This window comes from Candoia aspera, chromosome 2 (genome assembly GCF_035149785.1).
Source record: "Candoia aspera isolate rCanAsp1 chromosome 2, rCanAsp1.hap2, whole genome shotgun sequence".
Taxonomy (NCBI): Eukaryota; Metazoa; Chordata; class Lepidosauria; order Squamata; family Boidae; genus Candoia; species Candoia aspera.
The window spans coordinates 178,594,359-178,615,696 of NC_086154.1; the positions used below are offsets into that span (position 1 = coordinate 178,594,359).

The 21,338-nt window shown below is 36.5% G+C and overlaps 1 protein-coding gene across 1 annotated transcript in view; it reads right to left on the reverse strand.

Moving 5' to 3' along the window:
• Positions 1 to 2,111: 2,111 nt before the first annotated feature.
• Positions 2,112 to 21,338, reverse strand: part of UGCG (UDP-glucose ceramide glucosyltransferase) — a 36,843-nt gene continuing 17,616 nt past the window's right edge. Inside the window, exons 3-9 of the mRNA XM_063294981.1 lie at positions 17,933 to 18,035; positions 14,742 to 14,843; positions 13,407 to 13,519; positions 11,764 to 11,942; positions 9,891 to 9,977; positions 5,880 to 6,069; positions 2,112 to 4,677 (exon numbers count right to left, since the gene is read on the reverse strand). Coding sequence (XP_063151051.1) covers positions 4,507 to 4,677; positions 5,880 to 6,069; positions 9,891 to 9,977; positions 11,764 to 11,942; positions 13,407 to 13,519; positions 14,742 to 14,843; positions 17,933 to 18,035 — 945 coding nt within the window. The 3' untranslated portion in view covers positions 2,112 to 4,506. The remainder of the gene's footprint in view (positions 4,678 to 5,879; positions 6,070 to 9,890; positions 9,978 to 11,763; positions 11,943 to 13,406; positions 13,520 to 14,741; positions 14,844 to 17,932; positions 18,036 to 21,338) is intronic.

Below are 21,338 nucleotides of genomic sequence, written 5' to 3' on the forward strand. Positions count from 1 at the left end.
GCAGGTTGCACCTGATGAAATGACCTGCAGCTCATGAAAGCTATGCTCTTGAATAAAATGTGTTAGTTGGAAAAGATGCTACAGGTGGTCCTTGCTTAGCGACCACAATTGGGACCATCAACTCTATCACTAAGTGACATGGTCAGTAAGTGAAACTTCACATGACCACACCAGACTTACAGCACTCCCACTGTGGTCATTAAGCTAATCACCCATGGTCATTAAGCAAGACATCGTGTGACTGCGACTTGCAATTTTACTGTCACCTTCCTCATTGACTCTGCTTGTTGGAAGCTGGCTGTGAAGTGTGCAAATTGCAATCATGTGACTGCAGGACACTGTGACGGTCATAAACACCCACCAGTTATGAAGTGCCCAAAGTTTGATCATGAGACCATGGGGACGCTACAACATCACATGAAGTGCAAGGACTGGTCATAATGTTTTTTTTTCCAGTGCCATTGTAACTTCAAATAGTTGCTAAACAGGGCAATCGTTAAGCAAGGACTATGTGTACCAGAATTCCTCTGATTTTTGGCTACCATAGATCAACCCGACTCTCCTCCTACAACGTCTGTCAATACAGTACAGTAATCTCTGGATCATTTTGCTTCACATGGTTGGAGACAGTCAGCAAGGTATTTCTACCATAAGCCACATAAGTGGTCATCCTTGAACATAAGTAGAACCATTGTGTGATCAGTTCCACTGATAAAACAGTGATTCCAGAAACATGATGGTTTATACTTTTCCATTCAACACGGGAAGCTTGTGGGTGATGGGGAGAAAGCTGGTAAGCCTGGCCCTCCCTGCTCCTTTTACACATACTCTCCAATATGACTCAGGCATAAGGCCTGAAGAGTGCTTTGTAAGCATGCATTTACTTATATAATCATATCTTGAAAAGATATAAATAATGGTGCAAATGGAAAATGGTCTTATGCTAATAGTGGCAATCTTGATGTTGGGAATTCACTATGTTATTAATTTTTTCAAATAAACACCATATTTTATTGTGTTGGTTCAGCCTGGTATGAACCAGATGAAGAAAAGAAACTCCAACATGATTTAAGCTTTTCCCAAGGATCATTTCAGTCCTGTAGAAATCCGTATTGTTTAAACCAGTTTCAGAAAAAAGGATGAGCAATATCCCCTGCATAATAAATGGCAACCTTCTTCATTTCACAGCTTGAGAGGAAGTGAGAAATGTTTTTCGCAGCTTTTAGTTCACAATTCCAATTTAATTGACTGAATACCCAAATCCAGCTGTGGCAAATTTCTGGGGAACTGGCAGCTGACTTAATGAGTCCTTGCCCAGCACACCCCCTGGGGGCTCACCAGCAGGTCCCACAAAGGAGAAATCCTCAGATCACTGACCCTACCTGACTATCTTACTAAGTATGCTTTGCAACACTCAGACAGGGGAGCAGCTTCCCCAATTTATTTATTTTTTTTAAGTCAGGAAATGTGCACTGAATCACCAATGCATTAGATAATATTGATAGTTCCTGTGTGGGAGAGATCTTGGGATTGGTTTGTTCTGGAGGGAGCTGAACGCGAAACCAGCATTTTTGCTTTCTTCTATATTTTTGACAGACGGGGTTGGTTTTTCCTTTTTTAAAAAAAATCCTTGGCCTGTTTTAGACTTATAGTAGAGTCTATATGTCTCAGCTGGTAGCAACAGCAGCTGGCTGTTCTTATCTGGGTTTGGAAGCTAAGCTAATGGACATTTTTATTCTATCTTTGTAAGCCTCCCAGAGTCATTAACATACCAGTAGTATATAAATGTATTAAACTAAACAAATAAATAACATACTTATGCATCTCCAACTGACTGTAAATAACATTTACACATCTCCAACTGTAAATGTTTGTCTATCTTTTAGGGACAGCCCCATATAGACACACACAAACACACACACACACACACACACACACACATATAAGCCTTAATTAAGATCACATTTGATGTAATTATTGAGTTCATTTTTATGGAAATGAGAACCGTAAAAATGTTGCAAGATGGAAAGCAGTGATCTCCATATGATAAGTGTTCAAAGGATATTAAGTGGAAATAAAAGCAATAAATAAATGTACTTTCTCAAAACATTTGATTGTATTCAAAATTTATTTTTAAACAAAAACAAGACACTCTTAAATAAACATGGTATTCTTAACATGTTGACAGTTCTAGATTAACCATTTTGAACCATTGCTCTGTTCTGTCACAGTGCCCTCCTACAATATTTTTTTAGTATTAATTTTTTCCCCCAAATCAACCTAGATTTCTTATACAAGAAATTAAGTTGTTTATTTAGGTGAAGCATCAGTTTCCTTTAAATCATAAAGGTTTCACTAATGCACACACACGTGCACACATACTCATACTTCTCTAACATAGTTCTTCATAGCTCTCTCTCACACACACATGTACACATACATACACACACTGAAGTCTGTCCAGCCTTTTTGGTTTTTGTATTACACTGCTCACACAGTGATCAGCATCAAGCCAAATCAGCTAAGCTTCACTTTAGCAGTGCAAAGGATGGCATCAACCAAACTTCACAGAACAAACAGAAATATTAACGTTATACGCAAAATTAAGCTAGGTATCAGTGATAACAACAAATCTGATAAAAACACAACTGTAGTGGCTCATAACCAGACTAGTTTGCAGTATGCAACCTTCCTCAGGAAGTAGCTCTTCCCAATTCACATATAAAGAATGAAACATGCATTAAAAGCCTTTGTTCAAGGAGAAAGATGCCCTTCAAAACAAGTTCTGTAATGTCATAAGGCAAACAAAGCTCTGGGGAATGTTTCATAAGATTTGTCTGCACACAAAAAATGTGCATGCTCAAACATGCACCCTATTACATTACACTGTGTGTATACCAGACAATTAGATGCACTGGCTCAGTAAATTGGAAAAACATCCAATTCTATAAATACTCATAATTATTGCTAATATGCTACAGATTATGCTCTTTATCCCAGAAGTGTCACAACCTAGGACTTAAAGCTATCTTACTGGCAATGCATTTTGCAGGTGACCTGTATGGTGATAACATGCCATGCCCACCTTTTTGGGGGGGTGGGGGTGGGGGGAAGAAAAGCAACTTAAGTACAAATACAAAAGAAAACAAAAGGCTTAATGCAGTGCCCCTCTCAGTTTTGCTTTGTGATCAAAGTCACAGTTAAACAAGTCCAGTTCACCATATTAACAGCCATCCAATAATGGGTTGAAGAACAAACTGACAGAAAGGGGGGGAGGGGAGAGAGAAACAACATGCATTTACAAATTTGGTTGTCATCTAGTCTTCTTTTTTTTAGCAATTACAGCTTGAATACAAAAACCCAATTGAAAGACTAGATTAATAGAAGGAAAAATCCAAAAGAAGATCCAGTTGATAATTAAAGCTTACAAGTTCAAATCAGTAACAGCAAACTCATCTTGCCTTTTAATATACTGACAAGTATCTATTGCAATTCGATACTTAAGGATGACTAGTGTAAAGAGAAAGATGCCCACTTAAAAAAAGATAATAAATTCCTGCTTCATGAAGTTACATTCTTAAGAAGACTGTGTAAGAAAATAGTTCATATGTGAAATGTTTCTGAAATGCATTCCCTCTCCCCATAACTATCAAATGTTCACTTACAGAGAAACAAAAACACCCCTTTAAAAAAGTCAGGAGAGGAATTAAGGAGATTAGCTAGGCTAATTACAGCACAGTGATTAAAATGGTTCAAGACAGAACCAATTAGAGTTGGCCAAAAGATGCCCCCCATCTAAGCACTAATTCTTCCCGTCTACCACATCAAACTTTGGGCTCACTGCAGAGAGACCAAAATCATTTAATCTGTATATACCCACACACAGATACACATTTCAAGGTTTTACTATTCCTAAGGCCGAGTTATCTATTCATATTTGCTCTGCAGCAACTGCAAGAGGTAGGCATAGATCATCTAAAAAGCTTCTCTCCTTGTGCCCCACCACTTGTGCTTTCCAAAGCTAACCACGCTTGTATTAAAAACATTGTTAGCCTTTTAGTGGATGCAGTCCAATGACCAGAAGACCATTTGGGACAAATGTATAGCTGTGCTTTGCATACATCCCATACATTTTCAGTGGACCTATGCAGAATTTATTCCCAGTGGATTACGTCCTTTGATTAATAGAGAGTAGCTTTTACTATACTGAAAGATACTGTTTGTAGAGCTTGCTGCAGAACATTCCTAAGAAAAATGAATCCTGGAACCAATTCTCTTGATTTGAGTTTGTACATAAAAACAAGGTACCATTTGGCCAAGACTATAGATGTATTTTTTCACAGATGCAAGTGCCATGCAAAATAAATTAGAGAACAGATATGAAAACATACAGGTAATAAAACTATTGAAGGTAGATCTTTTAAAAGCATTTATACAAACATAATTTATAATACTTTCTCTTTTCTCTTTTTTCTTTTCTTGAAATACACAGTCACAAAGCTGTGGCTATACATCAAGGATCTCCTCTGCAGTGCCTCCACAGCGTAATCTGTACCGTCCTGTCCTCCAGCTAATAGTAGGATCCCACAAAGCTGAGAGGAAAATGTATATCGTCATGGATTCTCGGATGAACCATGCTACTGCATAGTCAAGTTTTGAAAAACACAGAGCACCGCCCTGGGGAATTACACAAACGTAAGTTCACAATTAGTAATCACCAACTTAATTAAATATTTATTTAATAAATGAAGCTTAAATAGAAAAGATTACTATAAGATGCAGAAAAGAATGAGTAGCTTAGAAACTACTCTTTAGCTATTATTTCTAGTATTCCAGGCAAATCCATAGCTCACATTTTTGAAACAACTATTCTAAACCCAGTTAAATAGGAACCCTTCTATAGGGCTCTACAGAACCTTTAATGAAAGCATGCATGCACATTTTAAAAACAGATAAATTAATATCCTAAAAACATTTCCATTAAATGTACATAGAATGTAGAGCTGCATAGATCCTTCAACAAGGTGCTTCACAAGTGAAGTACTGCTCTAGATTTGTGGTCCAAAAAGGCCAAGTAGCTACAGCCAAAAAGGTCAGCTCACTGCTTCTCCAAGGTCTTCTGGGTGTACGCATGGATGCCCAGAAGACAATTCTACTGCACCAGCTTCAAGCTGTGGATCCAGAGGAACATGCTGAAGGAACTATGCAGCCCTATTTCTACAGATAGGTAATGAGGAATGTTGTCAAGACACAATTTACTTTTAAGACATGCATGCTTAATCGTTGTGGCATTGTTTGCTTAAATTCCACACCCAGATTCCAGATACCTAACCCCCACTGCCACCTTTTATGACATCTCTTCCGTTCCAGAGATTTCTCCAGATTTCATGAAAAAACAGACAGCAAAAGAGGGAAAAGGAATTTAGCAAAAATTAGGTGTCATGATTTAAGTCAACAGAAGACCTTTCCTCTAAGACAAAATGACCATTGGTTACAATCTGAATACCTCACATTAGATGCTGACTATTATTCTTAATAACATAAATTATCTAATTCATATATAGGACAAACTGCCGACTCAAATTCCTGGCTCATTTAATCCAGAAATGTTGGTAGATGATTTTGAGAATATTTGTGTTAATCTCAATCCTGCATATCAATCAAAATGGCTAAATGTTTTTAAATGTTCTGTTGCATGGAACTGTGCTACTCCTGACACAAAAATACATTCAGTAGAGAAAAATCACTTCGCATAATCTTCATTCTGAATTTACCAGATATACTTAAAATGTTGTAATATTTTTGAAAATATTCATGCAAAGCACTATAAATTTAGAAAAGCATCCTTATTATCTGAGTCTCCATTCAGTACAACCTACCTCGACAGCCCTGAGTTGAATGTAGTCAAATATAAACCATGCCAAACAATGACACATAAAAAACACCATTATATCCCATCTGAACATATGATGAGCTGCCCATCCAATAATCAAACTTGCAACAAAGCATTCCGAGATTGGCTCACAGATTATTGTGGCTGGAAGCATGTTGATCCGTAGTTTGGCCCACCTATATTTAAGAGATGAAAAAACATTAGTTTAAACAAGGGAAAACTTAACAGCAAGATGTACTGTATTTCTGTATTCAGAAACTGAAAATGAAAGTTAATCAAGTTTCAGTGCACTACATGTTTTCATCAGAAACAGAGAAGTTATTTAAATCTTACAGGCTTTTTGAAATAAATTACTAGCTATGTTTCTTTACAGAGTAGATAACACATGTGATAACCTTAAGTATCTGAAATGCTTTCAAACATTTCAGACAACCCTTCTTCCATAACTAGTCTATCAAAGCAACTGACCCAATCTCTCTCCCAAAGACTAACAGAGCAAGCCACGCTTACGTTAAGGGTGATACACATGAAAAACAAGGGCTCTTTGTTATAGATTCGTTTGATACCCAAGGGGCTATTTATTCAGACTCACCCCAAGACATTCCCCAATAAGACACTGCACACGAGAACTTTGGTTCTCCCCTTTTATATTGGGGGGGGGGACTTTACTTGTAACCAACTATTTGTAGTATAAAAGTGCTCTGCCTATCTAAGTGACCAACTAATACATTATATGATTTCCTATCTCCTGACCTATATTTCTATTACTACAACTACTCTAAGCAGTGCTTATTCCTAACTAATACATTACATCACTAAACTATGACTGTTTCTTTAATACCCTATTACTATAACTACTAAACTCTACTGCAAAAGCTACTACACACTAACACTTCTACTGCAATTCTGCTCCTGACGACAATATTCAGGGGCGGGAAAGAGAATAGGTCCTCTTGGGGATGGCTAGCTCCTTAGAACTGCCCTGTTTTGCTTGCAGATAGAGAACTTTAGCCATCTGGATCCTATTATATTTTAATATATTTATATTTGATTGCTCATTGATATTATTGTATAGTATTTATATTATATTGTGGTTAAGTGTTTTTATTGTGAACCGCCCAGAGTTCCTCCTTGTGGGGGAGATGGGCGGTGATAAAGTTGATAAATAAATATTCCTTTCAGAGAACAAAATCTGCTGTTCTTTCTCCCTCACGTTTCTGTAAACCCTTACTGCTTTTTCCCCTGCTGCCTCTAACCTCCTTCTTCTCTCTCACACACACACACACACAGCTGTTCCAAACACAGGGTTTTTTAATAGCAGCCCTACTGTCCTTACGCTGAGGGACGTAGGAGCAACAAAGGGAGGAAAGCAATTGCAGATGCTTGCAAAATGGGCATAACCCGTCCTGCCACACTCTTATAATTTGCTTGCAGTTTAGATTTATTATTTACTGCATTGCCCTGTATACTGATGCAAGATTTTTAAAGATTTCTGCCAGTCTGGGGGAAATCTGATATATAAAATTGATTTTTCTTAGCTGATATTTTTTGTTTACTGAGCATCAAAGATAAGGCTGCAATTTTATGCATTCTTATTTAGGAGTGGACACTGAATACTGTGGATCTTGGTGCTGCACCACAAGAATTGGAGTTAGAGTATGCTGGATTAAAAAAGCAAATGAGATTATATTCCCTTAAAGGGTAACATTTTCAGGCTGACAACTGGTTAACTCATTTTACTTTATGGATTACACTGTAACAGGTGCCAACTGTTTTTGTTAAATAAAATATATGACTAGATAAAAATAGATTGATATAGATCTAATAAATGGTACCTAAGTAGATTTGAATTTGAGGAAAAAGAGGGGACTATGACAGAGTTACAGATCTATAAAGAACAATTTGATTGTTGAAAATCTGACCCAAATCCTAACCCTTAGCCCTGTTCACACGAAATACTTCAGATCCAGCTCTGAGAAGTTTGCAATAGCTCTGCAATATCATCTACCGTTATTAGAATTGACACGAACCAGAAATGAAGCTGAAATTAATTTTGATTCCCAGTCAAACAAACAAATTAATATATTTCAGAGTTACTATCAAGGGCAATCAGCTGAAATTGTCGCACCAGACTTTTCTCTAGAACAAATATCACATCCAAGTACAATCAAAATCCTTATGCTCTACTGACTTGCACGCTGCTGCTTTTTAAATGTTCAAAAACTAAAATGCATATGTAGTAAGAATCAGCTTAGAACAAAGAGTCATGGCTTTGATGTAACTGGGCTATTTCTGTCCTAACAGCCAGGAACCACGCTGAGACGAGGAATAGGTCTCTAGTGTTTTATTACTGCTATATAACAGAAAATCCTAACAAACTGAAGAAGCGTGGGAAAAACCCAGACATATAAACCCCAAAGGCTAAGGTGGGCCCGATCTGTGTCTCTTTGAATGGCCACCTAATTCCTCAGTACTACGCATGTGCTTTACAGCCTGGAAGGGAGCCCCCTGCTCGCCATCCTTACTCATGACAACTTCCCCCAATCTTTTCATTTACAGGTTCACATACTACAAACAACATTCAACATAACCTAGTCTATGATGATAGCTTGCAATGTTGTAGGTAATTGGTTTCGTCTTCTGAGTGGGCATTTTGTACCTTGTTTCATTCCCAGAATAATTTTGTGTCTGCCTCTACTTAGTGAATCTCAAGATTAAAAAAAAAAGAATAGATTCTTCAAGCCTAGACTTTCTACATTTGGCCTCATAAAATAAAGATGATTCTCTTATACTAGATATGACTGGTATACAACTGGCCATTATATTAATAGTACATATAAAAATCAGTTTCATTTGACATTACTTAAAAGCCAAACCTACAATGGGAAGCAAATAAAGAAAATACTGGAAACAAAACAGGTTTAAAAAAGGATTGAAATATAACTAAATCGGAAATGTGTGGTTTTCCCAACTTGAAATGCTACTATTGTCATCATAAACTTGTGACTCTTTCTTAATAACAGGCATCCGCTTAAAAAAAATCTTTGGTATATTCTTTTGCTGGATTGCATGGAAGAGCTCTACAATCATATGTGGGAGAGGGGTATTTTGGTGAATACCCAGAGAAGTTGGATTCATAATTCTATCATTCACTAATGGCTATTGTTTATTTACATCTTCTGACAGGATCTGTGGAAAAAGGAACATTCTTGATTCTCAGAGGCTGGAGACACCAGTAGATTGGAATCACCAAGAATGAGAGAAATGGAGAATACTTTTCTGTAGTTGTCATTTTGGGTGATGATTCATAAACAGAATATTTGTAAATCCATTTGTATTCTACTTCCTTGGAAATAAAGACTATTTCATAAGTCTGGATGTTTTCGAACTTTTTGAATATGTCAAGTCTCAGAATTTCCCATAATGTTTTTTGAACGTTCAATTCCTGCCTCAAAACAACTACACAATCACTGAGGAACTCAGATAGACATTTCCAGCACTGTACAAAACAGCACTGTAAGCCCTTCTTCACCTCTAAGCCAAAGCTGTGAGGGTGATCTCAGATTTCAAGATTTCAGAGAGAAGGTTAAGCAAGTCTTGAAACATTAATGTGAAAACTGTTAACATGCGTGGAATGGGAGAATATTTTTAAAGAAGCTTTGTGGACAACTAAGTAGAATTTCCTCTTGTGAAGAAATGAAATCTTCTCTATTCTAAAACTCTGAGTCTAGAGACTAATTACAAAATCAAACAAAATGGAATATTTCAGAAAATTTAAAATATGTATTAATTCATGGTTGCCACAATTTTAATCATACAATATTAAAAAAAGAAAGTCAGATTAAGCTGTCAAAATCCATACTATTGATTGAAAAAGAAAAAGAATAAAATAGCATTACATATTTTAGTAGTTTTGAATGGACCTTTTATGACCTAAAACATACACATAATAGAAGATATCAATAAATGGGATAATTAAAAGTTAGATTTTTTTTACCTTATCATTCTGGACTGAAACTGTGAAATTGAATATGAGCCAGAGTTTTGCATTGCAACTTGTGTAGCCATTGCAAATTTCCAACCTCTGCAAAGAAGGAACATAACCAAGATAAATAAAAGCAGAGTTCTCATGTTGAAGGATGTTGGTTAGCCATTTTTTTCTTTACACATTTGAAGGGTAGACACTAATTGACCTTGCTTTTTAAATACTTCTTAAATACTGTTACAGTGCTCTAGAGTTTAACTTACTCCCCTAAAAGCCAAGCTCTAGAAATTAACTAGAATGTTTGTGTGTGAAAGTATATCTTACATTTCTAATGCCCCCATACAAATAAGACAGGGCAGCTCTAACTAAAAAGAACTATAGGCACAGTTTAAATATTCCTTAAACACACATAACTAGAATACTATGTCAAGAAAAAAGCCTGGATTTAGAAAGAACTTTTTTGTTTAACATTTAACTTTTCTTTATTTCATATAGTTTATATGGGGAGGCAAATAAGCTGCATCTTCAAATCTGAAGTGACAGTTCCTCTTGAGCTGCATAGTATAATTCTATAACCATAGAGCTTGGCACTTAATTACATTTCTAAATGTTATGACTCAGATTTCAACTTTCCTCTCACAATGTGATTAATTGCAGATCATTCAGCTTAAAAATACAAATATAATGAATTCACAGTGTTGGTTGTCACCTTTAAAGCCCTGCATGGCATGGGGCCAGATCACCTGCAGGACTGCCTATCCCCGATAGTTTCTGCCCATCCTACTTGATCTAGCAGGGCAAGCATGTTCCAGTGGCCTCAATGTGGTTTATTTTTTGTTATTTTAAATGGTCTTTTTCCTGTATTGTGTTTTTCATTTTATTCGCCACCCAGAGTTTCTTCTGGTAGATGGGTGGCTATATAAATTTGTTTAATAAATAAAATAAATAACTAAATATAATCAAAATATATAGAAACTATGTGATAAAGCAGAGGACCAGTATCATGATTGCTTATTTCTCCTAATTATCCTGTTTACTAGAAAAACCTAAACCTAAAACCTAAAAACCTAAATAAAGTCTCAGGTTTTTTGGGGGGAAAAAAATTACGAGACAGATTTCTGTCAGATATAGGATAGGTGCTATAAATAATTATGTGAAACTAACTCTATACAGACAATAAATTATGACAGCCTGGTCTTAGTGCCAGAAAAAAAGGAAATTCTTATTTGCAACTTCATTTTGATAAAAAAAAAATCTAAATACAATTGGAGAAGAACCAACTTTTGGTAGCACTGCTGCCCTATGGGAAGAAACAATGTGTCTTTTGAAGGTTAGAATGATAATTCACGAATGACTTCTGAGTTGGGAGGAGAACACCAGGATCATTCACCAACATCCCTCATTGTGAAAGTTTTGAATAGTTTACACCAGGGCTCTCAAAATTGCAGTCCAAGGGTCATCCTGCACTTCACTCACACACATACTGCCAAGTAAGAGGCCAAAGTTAAATATCAAAACAAGTTCTGTTTCAGAGTAATTTTTTTGTTTAATAAATTTATTTTTAATTGCATGCTGTTATACTTTTTTAATTTATTTACTTGATACTTTTGTCTTAGTGTATGAAAAAGCTTCAGTGCTGCAGCCTTCAGACTAATGAATGGGTGTTCAGGTGGCACCCATAACAATTTGAGTTTGAAACCCTTGGTTTACAAATTAGTTTACTGGTTTAGCAGCATGGTCACATGGGCAAGTGAAAATTTTTACTCCCTTTAAACCTATAACAATATGCTCCAGAATACTATTGTAGAAACACGTAAGCAAAAACAGGACAGATTATGATAAACACTATAATGTGAACTTTTCCTGGAAAATATTATCGTCATACCTGTCAGCTATTGCTTTAGCCATAAAGTAATCTTCAGCAATGTACTGTGCAAAAGCTATAAGTCCTCCAGCTTGGTCCAAAACATCTTTTCTCATCAAGCAAGACATCCCTGTTACACATTTGAAGCCAGTTACATGGGCAGAAATGTATGTCCTTGGATGGGAAGTACCAAAATATACCTTTAAAGAAAAACATGGCTAAGTAACCATCCTATAGTGTCCCTTATTACATTTAGCACTCACCATACAATTTAAAATATCTGCCTGCACAAATATACAGAGGTGGCACCCATGCTACCTTTGTAAAGAGATGAAATAGATGTTTGAGCCTCCTCGGATTTCTCCAGCCATTTGTTACATCTTGCTCATCTTGTACAGAAAAGGAATACTTTGTTGTTATGCAGTCATCCTTATTATCTAATGCAAATTTTACTCTCCACATAAAGATTGCCATTGTTTCTGCATTGATCTGAATGTAGATTCTCTTCAACAAGCCATAAAACTAAAGTTCTCAAGATTACTTTGTCACTTCTTTTAGTGAACAAACATTAATTGACAAATAATTATACATTTATCTACTTCACATGAAATGAGCCCACAACAAAGCAGTTCTATGAACTGATCTACATTGCCACTTTTCAGTTTTACTGTTCATCTAGAAAAGTTTTTTTTCTTGGTATTAGTTAAAAGACTACAAGGTTAATATAAATACAATAGAAATTCTGAGGTACAGCAATAAAGGGGAAAAAACAGAAAGAGAGGGAAGACAGGGATGCAATAAAGTAAAGAGTATTACAAACATTTTTCTCCAGTGCTATTTTTTTTAATCCAGTAACAAAACAAAACAAAACAAAACAAAACAAAACAAAACAAAACAAAACAAAACACTTCTTTGTATTATACATGATGTTTCTACCTGAATTAGCAACAGAAAAATTCAGTGGCAATAAGCATCATTCAATTCAGTATTAAGACATAAAGTTAATAAAGCAAAAAGACTGACATTTCAGATCAGGAAAGCAGTATCTGCCCAGCAACAGACTACAGACTTTGATTCCTTTATTTTCATCATGCCACTGCATACCAATTAAGGCTGCTATATTTGCTACTTAGGAAATTCTGAATTCATGCCATTCTTTGTAAATATGTCAGTTCATCCAAATAAAAAAAATGCTATCTCTGTGGTACTAGCAATGAATTAAAATTCAACGACTCCAAATAAGTTATTAAATGCTGCAGCAATAGTCTCCTACAAAAATATAGACTACAAAGAATGAATCATCAGGAGCAGAGGAAGGGAATGCAAATGAGCTTTTTCATTCAAAGCTATTAGGAAGCTCTACATGTCAGATGTTACATGTAAAAGTAATAAATTAAACTCTCTGCATAATAAATTGTCAGCAAAGTACTGATAATTAAATAGCACTATTCTTCACAAATATCAAGCTATCTAGTATTATGCTTTAGAGTTACTATATGAAGGAAAGACCTGAAACCAATTTTATTACAGTAGCGTATTTCTTATAGTAAAATGTTTACATTTCTCCTGGTTTTGTTATTCTCTTTTTTTTCAACTTTAAACTATTATAAATTACAGGAATTTAAACCTACAGAACTGAAGTAGGAGCATAAATGGAGACTCACCTGTTCTAGAGTGGCAGCAAAGCCCTGTCTATCTGCTACGTACGGCAGGCCATGAACCAAGCCAACTTTTTCAGTCATTTGATTGGCCATATCTGTTAGTGTATCTGGGTTAACTGAAAATAAGAACTGTGATTAACTTCAATGTCTTAATGTTTTAAAAAGTTACACACTTTAGTTAAGTTGCTACCTTACAGTATGAAATCCTATTATCTAGCCAAAAAAGCAATGCAACTTCCTAGTTCTGGCTGCTCTGCTGGACATTACAAAAATGAGGGAGATTAATCTTTTGTTGCATAGTCCTGATGTGATTTTTGATAACTCAGTAATTATAGGGGTGATCAGAGTCTGGAGAATACATACCATCCACCTGAGGTAGTTGCTATCCTGCAAACAGCAAATAGAAGCACGGAAAGGAAAAAATACTATTGTGGGAGTCCCTAATGACTTGCCTGCAAGACATCTTACTTCAAATCTGATAGACATTCTGTTCCCAGCTGATTTTATTTTTTTAAAAATAGATACATATATGGGAAGCTGGCAATATTATTAATATAATTATCTCCCACCTTTATTTTGTGTCACTCAAGCTGGCATACATAATGTTCCTGCCTCCTATTTTCCTCAAAAGAATCACTTTGTGAGGTGGACTGGGCTGAGAGACAGAGTGATTGGCCCAAAGCCGCCCAGCTGTCTTTCATGCCTAGGGTAGGATTAGAATTTATGGTCTCCCAGTTTCTAGTCCAGCATCCTAATCTCTACACCAGACTGGCTCTAGCTTCATTTTTATTGTCTAAGAAGGCCTGTGAGACCAGGGGCTTTCTTAGAAATGAAACTACACAGGTAGTTATAGTGCAATGCCTTGCTTGGGAACATGCCAACCTTCCTAGGAAAAACAAAAGACAAAAACAAATAATATTGTAGAGATCAATTGGGGGACTAGACAGGACAGCATCCTCAACAGTTTATCTACTGAGTTTCTCTGATTAATACAATGGATATTTTTGAAAAGTAATTTCCACTAGTGATTTTGAGAACAGGCATGCTTCTCCTCCATGGCAGCCTTTTGGGGAATGCCTTAAAGGCTCCAAAAATTCCAGGTAACAATTTGACAGTATTTGCTTACATATATTCTGTGTTATCTTTGAGTCCTACACATTGTGCCTATGAAAATTACTATATCCCCACTTCCACAAAATCTCTTTTTGGCAGGGTCTTTCGTATGTTAAGTGAATGACATCATCAATACTTTAATATTATAATGTTACTTATTTCAATAGCTTGCAATCAGGAGCCTTCCCAAAAGAATATTCTGTGGCACTGACTGAACTCACTTACCTCTAATGCCACTATCACAGATCCATATGAGGTTATATTTGGCAACTTCATATGCTGGCATCAGATTGTTGATCTTTGGATTTATTCCAACTTTTTTACCACCTTAAAAACAACATCAACGTTGTTAATCATTGGCTCATACCACCATGAAGAAGTAAGTGTTGTACAAACTCTATATCTCTAAATTTATCCATCCATCCATCCATTCATCCACCCACATACCATAGAGAGTTGCTTGCAAAAGTTGAGGTGCCTCTGGTCAAATTGTATGTTTCAACGTATCCATAAGTGAACAGAAGCTAACAGTCTCTACAATGGGACAAAGTTAAACATGGTACCTTTCTGCAAATTTGACTGTATACTTTCTATTTATGTGCAGCTGTTTACAGATTCAAAATATGAGAATAATGAATACAGTAGATATAGATCTTTGGACATCTTTTCAGTCAATACTTTGTAAAATCTCATTTTGCAAAAATAACAGTTTCCAAATATTTACAGTAGCCAGCTAAGAGACTTCCTATTGTTGCTTTTGGATTTTTTTTCACACACTTCTAGCTCAGAAATTTTCTTAAGTCTCCTTGCATGCATTGCATGTTTAAGATCTCTTCATAGATTTTCAGTAATATTCAAAACTGGAGGCTTAAACTGTCTTTCCTGTAAGTACGTCATGAAGATACGTTTTGAACTGTTATTTTCTGAAATATCCAACCTTTTTCAGCTTCAGTTTCTTCACTGACTGTGGGACACTAGCTTCTAGGATTTCTTGAAATTTAGTTGAACCCACTCTTCCTTCCACCTGCACAGTCTTTCCTGTGCCAGTGGCTACCACATAACCACAAAGCATAATAGAGTTACCCCAGTGCTTAACAGTTGGCAAGGTTTTTCTCCTTCAAATGTTTTACTCTTCTCTTTCCAAATGTATCTTGTGTGGCTGTGGCTGAACAATTCAAGTTCACTAAAGCACTTCGCTCCAAAACGTTTCAGGTTTATCAAGGTTTTCTTTTGCATACTTTACACAGTGATTGTTATAATGAGATCAGAGAAGAGGTTTCCTCTGCCAAGTCTCCCATGCAGATCACTGCTGTATAAGCAACGCTGTACTGTGGACATGAGTACAACTACTCCAGTGTCAACTAAACCAGTCAGCAGGCCATCTGCAGTGGTCTGTGGGTTCTGTTTTGCAAACCTGTCTGGTTTTCATTTCCAGCATCGATGTTTCTTAGTCTTTCAGATCTTGTCTTGACCTCAACAGTTCCATGTTAGTTCCATTTCTTAACTTTTCTCACAGCTGAAAATGCTGGGCCTTTTTATAGCCTTCCCCTGCTTTGCAAGAGTGAATTATCTTCATTTTCAAATGCTCAGACAGCTGCTTAGAGGAGGTCTATGACTGTTGATAGCAGAGAGAACAATCACAACTTGAGAAGTTAGAACAGTCAGAGTATTTATCTGTAGAATTGTTTTCACCTCCTTAACTGTAGACCTAATTGAGTCAATAATCTTTTGAGACTTTATTAACAACTTTACAGTAAAAACAAAATAGTGCTGAGTCAACTGAAATGGTGTCCAACTTTTATACCTGCTATATCTATTGTCAACTACACATGAATGGAATGGAATGGAATAGAAACTTTATTTTGGTCATTGACCAACAAAATACATTCTATAAAACAAGCAAAGTTATCTCCTTATATCAATAACTGTTAGCAACCATTTGTAGGCAAAGCTTACACATAATATAGCAGAATTTTGCTACTTTCAAAGAAATACATTCATCTGGATTGTTTAACAGATAACGTAAGTAAAAAATATCACAGTGCCCCGGGAATTTAAACAAAAGGGGGGGTAATCAGCTGGTGGCGAATGTCCCTGTAAAACTAACAATACAAGAGAACATGGGACATGGTTTCTATAGCACCTGTGTTACAGGGGCAAAATGAGGTTTCATATGGGATTTTCCTATATTTCCCTTCCAAAACAGCTGTAGGGAGGGCATTAAATCAGGCTACTGATAGGGCTCTCCTAAATTTGGGAACTGTAATGTAATATAAATAAGGAGTTTGTTTGGACGGCTAGGAGGCATTCAGATTTGAAGACAGAACTGTGTTTAATTCTACACCATATAGAGGTTGTATCAGATTCTGTTCATTTAGAATTCACTGAAACATACAATTTGACCAGGGGTGCCTAGATTTTGTCTGCAACTACACACACACATAATACACACGCGTGCACACACACACGTACACACAATGTTATAAATAAAATTGAGGTAAAATTTTTTGCATGTGGTCTTAGGCTTTCCACTCAGCAACTTCATCCAGAATTCTTCCCTATAATCTTAAGATTGCTGTTCTGCTTTAAATTTACTATATGTACAAGCTATAGGTTTAACAGGAGTAAGCAAATGCACTGTTCAGTTATTCTTGTCTGGCTTTTTCTGCAAAGAAGATCAGCAAAACAAACAAAGAAAGCCCCATCTATGTTTCCCTTAGTGGCATATCCAAACTGTTCCTTCTTGGCTCACTTAGTAATTTTAGTCCTATCACTTTCTCTCAGCTCAAACTACTACACAGAGCTATTGCTGTGGAAATAAAATTAGTGGAGATCTTTGTGTGCCTTGAACCCTCAGAGAAAAGGATATAAATGCAATCAAATCACTCAATCGCTCAAGAGAAATAGGGTATAATGTTAGGGTATAATATTAACTACTTCTCATTTGTCTAGCTACTCCTATTGCCAGAAGAACCCAAGCAGAAAAATGCATAGGAGTAGCATGCCACCAACACACTTGTTCATTCTCAGTAAGCGTTAAGTTTAATAAGGACAAATGGCAAAGACAGTTTTTTTACTTCTACTGAACACAGAAAGTTTAGATGGAGAACTTAGGAATCAGACTAGAACTCTGGGATTCTTTTATAACATACATAAATTTATAGAAAGCAGCAAAAACACATTTTGCAAACCCATATTCATATATCCATGGATGACATATACTAATCCAGCATTATCAGCCAACACACACGGGAGATAAATGCTACTTTTTTTGTCAATACAAAAATAATTATCTGTCAAAATGGAAAGAATATTAATTTATTATTCCCGATTCCTCCCCTTGCTTCAGTTGGTTTCTGTATCAACTGATCCAATCAGTTATTAAAAAGACACCATTTTTCAACTTTTCTTCTTACCTATAAATAATCTTGCATCGATATTGGGGTATTTTCCAAGCAGCTTTTTACACACATCAATAGCAGGATCATCATGGTCTTGCACACAAAGAAGCACTTCAAACTGGGAGAAAAGAGAAACAATGCAAGGTGTTATATGAACGTGTTAATAGTTCTTACCAACTTTGGACAGTTTATAAATATACTAGCAGATAATATAATGACACAACTCTAAAAGGCCCTAAAAGGGTACAAAGATATTTTGATCCCCTCCTGAACCTTAATAAGGAGGGGGCATGTCTTAGGTCCAACAGCAGTTTATTTCATAAAGAAGGCCTCACAACAGAAAAAGGAGAATAGTAAATATTTCTATGGCAACACCTGCAAAAGGCACCCCATTCATTTCTTTGAGATTATGGGATGGACTGTACAGGAGGAATAGTTCTGCAAGTAGCTTCAACCTAAGTCTTGTAAGGCTTTGAAAGCAAATATTTTCAGCACAAGGTGTAGTGGAAATAAATAAAGATACCTGGATTCTCCCAGTTATATTTTTATATAAAAATATATAAAATATATTTTTATATATTTTTATATATTTTATATGTCCCCAACATTTAAACAACACATCTTTGCTTTAGGAATCTTTTAAAAAGAGCATTTTAGTAAGCACAAATGGAATTTCAAAGGAAGTTTAAATTGCTATCAATATATATTTCTATAACATGTCCTTTAATTTCTTGGTTTAGAAATAATTTGGTCACATTGCTAAGGAAATTTAAGCAATAATTTTTGTGATTATTTAAGATATTATATTCTGAATATATATTAAGGAAAGCTGGATTAGAAGAAGACAAGTGTGGTTTTAAAATTGGTGGAAGAAACATCAACAACCTGCAGTATGCAGATGACACTACCCTGACAGTCAAAAATGCAAAAGAACTGCAAATTCTAGCAACAAAAGTAAAGGAGCAAAGTGAAAAAATGGGACTAAAATAAAATATAAAGAAGACCAAACTCATGGCAACAGGTAGAACCAGTCTTAGAATTGGCAATGAAGTTATTAAAGTGGTAGATAGCTTCTGCCTTTTAGGATCAACCATCAACAGTAAAGGAACAAGCAGTCAAAAATATGCCACAGACTAACACTTTGTAGAGCAGCCATGAAGGCCTTTGAAAAAATATTCAGATGCCATGAAGCCTCTAGAAAGATCAGAATTGTGCAAGCCTTATGACACTCTAAGGAAGCAAAACTTGGACTTTGAAGAAGCATGATAGGAGGAATATTGATGCTTTTCAGCTTAGTAGGTGTTGGAAAAGACCATGGATGCCAAGAAAACAAACCAATGGATCATTGAACAAATGAACCCAGAGTTTTCACTCAAAGAACAAATGACCAGGCTCAAATTATTCTACTTCGGGCACATTATGCAAAGGCCCAGCTCTCTGAAAAAGGTTCTAATGCTGGGAAAGGTGGAAGGAAAGAGAAGAGGATGATCAGCAGCAAGGTGGATGGACTCAGTTACAGTGGCGATGAGCGCATTATTGGAAGACCTGAAAGACCAGGTTAGGGATAGATTGTCATGAAGAAAATCTATCTATGTGATCACCAAGAGTAAAAAACAAATTGATGGCACCTAATCAATCAATCAATCAAAGATATCCTGGAATAACAATATTTATCAACTATAGTAAGCTTTCTATTTCAGAAAACTGAAAAGACTCTTCCTTTTTTGATAAAGTTCCATCCCTTCTTTTGCAAATACAGCCATCATGCACTTTTTCATTATCATGGAGAAAACAAGAGAAAGCATTATCTCTTTTCCATACAGAGAAGACAAAGTCATATCAGACACACACAAAGTTGGAAGACATATAAGTAATAATCTAGACTTAACCACAATGAAATTCCATTTGATTTGTTCAAAGGCTCTTTTATAAGCTTCTGTAAACTTGTTGTTTATTCGTTCAGTCGCTTCCGACTCTTTGTGACTTCATGGACCAGCCCATGCCAAAGCTTCCTGTCAGTCGTCAACACCCCCAGCTCCCTCAGGGACGAATCCATCACCTCTAGAATATCATCCATCCATCTTGCCCTTGGTCGGCCCCTCTTTCTTTTGCCTTCCACTCTCCCTAGGATCAGCATCTTCTCCAGGGTGTCCTGTCTTCTCATTATGTGGCCAAAGTATTTCAGTTTTGCCTTTAATATCATTCCCTCAAGTGAGCAGTCTGGCTTTATTTCCTGGAGGATGGACTGGTTTGATCTTCTTGCAGTCCAAGGCACTCTCAGAATTTTCCTCCAACACCACAGTTCCAAAGCATCTATCTTCCTTCTCTCAGCCTTCCTTATGGTCCAGCTCTCGCAGCCATATGTTACTACAGGGAACACCATTGCTTTAACTATGCGGACCTTTGTTGTCAGTGTGAGGTCTCTGCTCTTAACTATTTTATCAAGATTTGTCATTGCTCTTCTTCCAAGGATTAAACATCTTCTGATTTCCTGATTGCAGTCAGCATCTGCAGTAATCTTCGCACCTAGAAATACAAAGACTTTCACTGCTTCTACATTTTCTCCCTCTATTTGCCAGTTATCAATCAAGCTGGTTGCCATAATCTTGGTTTTTTTCAGGTTTAGCTGCAAGCCAGCTTTTGCACTTTCTTCTTTCACCTTCATCATAAGGCTCCTCAGTTCCTCTTCGCTTTCAGCCATCAAAGTGGTATCATCTGCATATCTGAGATTGTTAATGTTTCTTCCAGCGATTTTAACCCCAGCCTTGGATTCCTCAAACCCAGCATATTGTTATCCTTCCTATACAGGTCTTCCGTATATTCTTGCCACCTTTTCTTGATCTCTTCTTCTTTTATTAGGTCCTTGCCATCTTTGTTTTTGATCATACCCATCTTGGCCTGGAATTTACCTCCAATGTTTCTAATTTTCTGGAAGAGGTCTCTTGTCCTTCCTATTCTATTGTCTTCTTCCATTTCCGCGCATTGCTTGTTTAAAAATAATTCCTTACCTCTTCTGGTTAACCTCTGGAATTTTGCATTTAATTGGGCATATCTCCCCCTATCACTGTTGCCTTTTGCTTTCCTTCTTTCTTGGGCTACTTCTAGTGTCTCAGCAGACAGCCACTTTGCCTTCTTGGTTTTCTCTTTCTTTGGGATGTATTTTGTTGCCGCCTCCTGAACAATGTTGCGAACTTCTGTCCAGAGTTCTTCTGGGACCCTATCTACTAAGTCCAGTCCCTTAAATCGATTCTTCACCTCCACTGCATATTCCTTAGGGATATTAGTGAGCTCATATCTAGCTGATCTGTGGGTCTTCCCTAATCTCTTTAGTCTGATCCTAAATTGTGCAAGAAGAAGTTTGTGATCTGAACTACAGTTAGCTCCAGGTCTTGTTTTTACGACTGTATAGATGTCCGCCACC